Source organism: Acipenser ruthenus, chromosome 3 (genome assembly GCF_902713425.1).
Source record: "Acipenser ruthenus chromosome 3, fAciRut3.2 maternal haplotype, whole genome shotgun sequence".
Lineage (NCBI taxonomy): Eukaryota > Metazoa > Chordata > Actinopteri > Acipenseriformes > Acipenseridae > Acipenser > Acipenser ruthenus.
This window is the reverse complement of record NC_081191.1, coordinates 106,214,786-106,221,052: the sequence shown is the minus strand read 5'-3', so window position 1 is coordinate 106,221,052 and position 6,267 is coordinate 106,214,786. Positions and strand designations below refer to the sequence as shown.

General features: G+C 37.5%; 1 protein-coding gene across 1 annotated transcript in view; it reads right to left on the bottom strand.

Moving 5' to 3' along the window:
- Positions 1-3,964: 3,964 nt before the first annotated feature.
- LOC117394376 (unconventional myosin-X-like) overlaps positions 3,965-6,267 on the bottom strand; it is a 108,519-nt gene continuing 106,216 nt past the window's right edge. The window contains exons 40-41 of the mRNA XM_059020579.1: positions 5,694-5,885; positions 3,965-5,424 (exon numbers count right to left, since the gene is read on the bottom strand). Coding sequence (XP_058876562.1) covers positions 5,311-5,424; positions 5,694-5,885 — 306 coding nt within the window. The 3' untranslated portion in view covers positions 3,965-5,310. The remainder of the gene's footprint in view (positions 5,425-5,693; positions 5,886-6,267) is intronic.

The following is a 6,267-nucleotide window of genomic DNA, read 5'->3' as shown; positions in this document are numbered from 1 at the left end:
ACCTGCAGTACATTGTTACTAGTGGACTGCAAGAAAGATTTTTCCAGAAAACTACAGTATCTCAGTCTTAAAAAAACAATTCAGTAGGTTTTTAATGTAGAAATTTTATTTATGTTCGAATTACGTTGTTAATTCTTAATAAATTGGTTTAAAAATGGAAAAAAAACGGAATTGTCCATTTTGAAAAACGGAAAAAAAACGGAATTTGCCATTTTGAAAAACGGAAAAAAACGGAATTTGCCATTTCCAAGAATGGAAAATCGTGAGCCCTATATATGATACTGAGGGGCCTGGTTACCATGGCAGCATAGCCACCACGGCCTGTCTTCTTTCTACCAGCAAGCCTACAAGTGTAATTGTAGAGTATACATCTATGGGCTGAGCACAACGGTACCACTAACCACTCCGCATTAAAGCAGTGTGCTTGGCTGTGTTACATTTCCAACCTCTGAATTCTCTAGAGCCTCTGTAAGTTCTAAATGTGATTACAATTAAACTTGAGACTTTATATTTCACAGGATTCCCCCTGGCAAGAGTCTCATGAAAAACTATTGGCTACTGTTATTTTAAAAACTATTATTTTATACATTGAAGTAATAAGTATGACATTATGACTGATTTGATGATGACGACAGGGACTGTGGGATGATACAATTATTTATATACAGCTGTGCAGTGCAGGAGTTGTCCCTGTTTTGTACTGCTCGACCTGGGTTATGAAATCCCTGTGGTAACATTATTTATCATAAATCATTTAGAGATTTTGGGTATACATGGAGGTGTCTGGCTGTCTGTTCATCCATCAGTCTGTATGTCGCTAACATTTTTAAATATGCATATCATGTCATTGCTGAGATTAAACATTTCATTGCTAATTCTTATTCTGTACCACAACCAGTACATGGTGTTAACTATTAAAAAAAAATACAATTTGAAAAATAGTATTTCCTGTATTTCTATTTATAATCCATTACCAACCTCTTTTTTTATATAAATAGATTTGTGGAACATTATTTTCTAGTTAAATAGTTTCCTTGATTATTTTGCCCATCCTGATGTTTTTATGTCTGTGTTCTGAATTTCATCAGTTGTTATTTTACAGCTGTGTTTGGCATATATTCAGTGTCTAATTACACTGTGTAACAAATTTTTATTTTTTTTTCGTTCCTGGGTAGTAAGTGTTATTTCCTAATTGCTTATGCCTCAAAAGTATAGAAAATGGCTATTATTCCCCACAAACTTTGCTTTTGTGACCAGGACAGTGATATTTTGAAATTTACCTATTTCCAATGAGAAAACGGGCAAATTTGTGTCTTTTTGTTCATATAAAGTCAGAAAAAAACAACATATGAATCCAAATTAACATGTATTTATACTAAAGTAATACAAAAATGACTACAAAAGATTTAGAAGTGAGTAGGTTTTCAAGATTTACGATTATACTGTAAATTACTTTCACGAATCAGCCCCCAAATGTAGTCTCCCATCATGTTCTCGTTATACTGTCCTTCATTGACAGCTCATCCAGGAGCCTCAAAGCCGTGCTACTCCATAATGGTAACAAGTACCCGTCTCTTCCCCTGGCTCACTCGGTGCACCTCAAAGAGGATTACAACAGCATCAAGACCTTGCTGGACGCCTTGAAGTATGATGAGTACGGCTGGGACCCCCGGAAGGTGCTGATGCCACCACTGCACATCAAATTGGGCCTTATGAAACAATTTGTCAGAGCTCTAGATAAGGAGTCGGTAGCCTTCAAGTACCTTCAAGACTTCTTCCTTAAGCCGTCTGAGGCAAAGGTCAAAGCCGGTGTCTTCGTCGGACCACAGATAAAGAAGATCCTGGAGTGCAATGAATTCCCCAAGAAGCTCACTAGTAAGGAGAAAGCGGCTTGGAACAGCTTTGTCGCAGTGGTTCGGGGCTTCCTGGGCAATCACAAGGCCGAAAACTATGTGGAGCTGGTTGAGACGCTGGTGAAGAACTACGGCACAATGGGCTGCAGGATGTCCCTCAAAGTCCATACCCTTGATGCTCATCTTGATAAATTCAAGGAGAACATGGGAGCGTACTCGGAGGAGCAAGGCGAGCGCTTCCACCAGGATATACTGGACTTTGAACGCCGCTACCAAGGACAGTATAACGAGAACATGATGGGAGACTACATTTGGGGGCTGATTCATGAAAGTGATTTACAGTATAATCGTAAATCTCGAAAAACTACTCACTTCTAAATCTTTTGTAGTCATTTTTGTATTACTTTAGTATAAATACATGTTAATTTGGATTCATATGTTGTTTTTTTCTGACTTTATGTGAACGAAAAGACACAATTTCGCCCGTTTTCTCATTGGAAATAGGTAAATTTCAAAATATCACTGTCCTGGTCACAAAAGCAAAGTTTGTGGGGAATAATAGCCATTTTCTATACTTTTGAGGCATAAGCAATTAGGAAATAACACTTACTACCCAGGAACAAAAATTGTGTTACATAGTGTTATGAGTGTAGGATCACTCATACTAATACTAGAAATTGGATATATTTTAACTTGAATTGATATTAGTTGGATAATCAATATTTGTGTTTTCTTTATACCAGCAGTCAACATCCTGAGCTATCTACATCCAAAGAAGGAGAATTGGATTGGGATGAAGACATTTATTTAGATATGCAGATTTAGATTTGGAGCAATTCTAGATCATATGTGTTAGGGATCCTGTATCAGTTTATTATGTGGAATATTTTGGTAAATTGTCGACTTTGTGAGGTGTAACTGCAGTAATGACATCTGAGGTCTTTCTGAGGTCTTTCTGAGGTCTTTCTGGCAACATTCTGCTTTCAGGAGCGGTGTTGAGTTATTATTGGGGCAACTGGAAACAAACAGGTTGTGACATCATCCACCACTGGGATACTGAAGCCTGAAGGCGACCAGACCACAGATGAAATTCTGAGCAAACCGCATTATTGATAAAATAGAGGAAAACACACCCATTTCCTAATAGCAAAAGAACCCTCATAAGAGGGCTTTGCTGGTAAGGCAAAACAGACTTCACAATGCAAAGTAAACAAGTGGGTTAAAGAGTCTTGTCTTGGTTGCCTGCATTTTAAACTCACCACAAGATGGCAGTGTAATACCAACATTTATTGAAGGACAGCAAAAACAAAATTGAATACAAGTGTACATACAAACATGATGTGTCATGGGATAATTATCGGCAAAAGCAGAACACATCTTGGCTTTATTCCTTATCCTAACAATGGCACATAGCAGCACAAGGGAACACAGCCAGACTGTAAGATTTTGTGTACCTCTGAATAAAGAATCAATATATCATAATGAAAAAGGTTATGCATGCTTGTGCAATCACTAGTACACCCCACCCTTAATTTAAACCTGCCTTTGTTACACAGAGTCATCTGCTAAGAGGCAAGAGATCTAAGGGACTTTCATGTGATTCAATGCAGTTCACACAAAGGATTACAGTACATCATGGACAGGGGTGTCTATAATTTGATTGAAGTTAGTGTATTCTCTGCAACCCGTGGAAAAACAGATTTCAAAAGATACATCTGTGAGGAGTTAAAAGAACAAAAGAATATCCATCTTATTTGTCTTTCAACATTGTTCAGCACTTTCTTTCCCTTAATAGACACACACAAATGGGTTTTCTTCATTACAAACAGTTAAAGTGCATTGCTGAAATTATGTAACCAAAATGGTATCTGCATTGTGCGAATGGGTTTATATTCAATTCCATGTTCAGCCCCTTTTGCTTTTATTATTGTCTCCAGACCCTCACAAGGACAGGCTGTGAGGTGTGCCTGTTGACCTTGTGATAAAAGGATGGAGTGATGTGGCATGCGTCTACCTGTTTGCTTTCACAGTTAATAGTGCACATGTTGTTCTCTTTATAAGAAACTCATTACTAAAACAATAAACAAAAACAAACAAACCAAACAAACTACAACAGTAAACTTGGTTTTATTTTGGACATTTGGGGAAAAAAAATATTTGCATCTTAAGTTGTAACACATGTCAATTATTTATTCTGAATCTGTTCAGCCAATCAGGTGAACATTTACAAAAAACAGGAGGCCATAATCTCAAAACTTTGGGTCCCAAGGATTCATTCAGTACTCCTGCCATCAAATAATTACAGTACCATTCCTTCATATGAAGTGTAATTATTTTCTACAATAAGAAACATATTTATTTACCCATTTCTACAAAATGAAATTTGCATTATATTTTATATTAAAGGGGAAAATAGTCTGCCAGTCTGCCATTTAATTACATTGCGACTACAAGTGCAATATTAAGAACTGTATTTTGTACCCGAGTCATTTACACAAACAGAAAAAGTACATGTTACTATGGGACACCATGCAGATTTATTTAATGGCTTGTTTGCTACACATTCTGAAATGCAGAACACAAATAATACAGAGAATACAGAGCTGCTACAGTTTTGTTTTTATGCTGTAAAACATCTCATTTGGCAATCTATATTGTTTATCATTTTTGAAAAACGAGTTGATTTCATTGCAATATATGATTATTGGAGTAACAGTCTGGTTAAAATACCTAAAATTCATGTGTATTAGAATATGTACAGCCACATATTATATAAAACATTGCACTTCATCATCTTTGCAATAAAACATTTTAAAAAATATGGATTAAAACTCATGTATACATATATTACAAAAAAAAGACACAGAATTAATGAGGGATGAAATGTAATGCTTTTGTTAAGGAAGGCCGCCAGCAGCATTCCAAGACAGGCTGAAAGAGTGGGAGCAGGAGAATACCATCGTGCACACCAAAAAACACACACTGTAGCACAGGTCAGGTAGGATGAAGCCCTGCAGTCCTCCTTTGCCATTTGTCCTTAACGATACAAGTGCTCAGAGTTTAAAGCAGTCCCACTAATTCTGAGCTTTTTTGATTTCTGCTTAAATACTACATAAGGCACCTTAGTACTGCCTTATTGGCAGTGCATGATTTGTTTTAAATACTATTCAACATAGTAAAGCTTTGGAGGTTTACATAGGGGTAAATCACAAACAGTCTTTAGTCTTCAATAGCAGTATTTGGAAGTTAGTTGTAGCCAGAACGTTATGAAGGATTTCACAGATCAATCTTCTGTTACGAGTTAAAGCTAAAAAGTCAATGTAGGTGTCATCTTATTTTTGCTCTTCCGGGTTAATGGTTCTCGGAGGCTTGCAACAGCCAGTCTCTGCTTGTTCTTCAGCATCATGGGGAGCAGGTCTCCATTAGACCACCTGAGGTCAGAAGCGGGCCGACGACTTCACCTGCTGCTGCTGCACTGGCTGCCCTGGCTGCTGACTGAACGAGAGGTGCTGTAGCGCTTCTTTACAATCATACTGATGTAGGCTTTCATCAGCTTTGCAATGTCAACCACCTGGAAACAAAATGCAGTTCAATGTCAGTGTGTACATATATTTACAAGCGCTCGACTGCAAAAGTATACACATTTATTTAGCATTAACTGATTAAAATATGTGGCTAAAAGTGGTTTATTCTGAAAAAGGCCACATTTCACTATCAGCATTTTATAGAAATGTTCCTTACGCTAACACAGAGATCTGGAATAAATCCACTGGAGTAATAAAGAGTCATTTATCAAGTGTATCTATCCAGTTCACAAAGTATTCCAGAAAATCTCTATACCTGGATTGTTTCAAAAAGGAGCTCTCTGTCATCCACCACAATTTTGTATGTGTTTGAGAGCGGGGTTCCGAATGACAGAATGTGCTCATACTTGAAGATCTCCAGGGGCCTGGGCTCCCCTCGCTTGTACACTGAAATCGCAGCACCGCTGACTCCCAGCCACAGGTCTTTTGGGAAGCCACCTTCCTTACACTGAAAACAAAGCAAAGCAAAATAATTATTTGGAAGCACTGAGATTGTTGCTCAAATAACAAAAGCACACCAAGTTAGAATGATCTCCCTACACATTTTGCCAATTGCCACACAAGCAGTGTCTGATTATTTACTGACATAAATGAAGATTATAAACAGGCTACATAATTCCCTGGTGAAACCAGATTTGTTGTGTTTAGTTTTGGTCTAAGTACAAACATTCTTTGAAGAGAGTCCAAAGAAGAACTAGACTAATCCCAAGTGCCAAGGAAATGGGATAGGAGGAGAGTTTGAGGAATGAAACAAGGAAATCGAACCGTTATGCGAGACGATTAGACATTTTCATAAAAGGGGTCAACAAAGTCACTTTTTAGCACAGAAC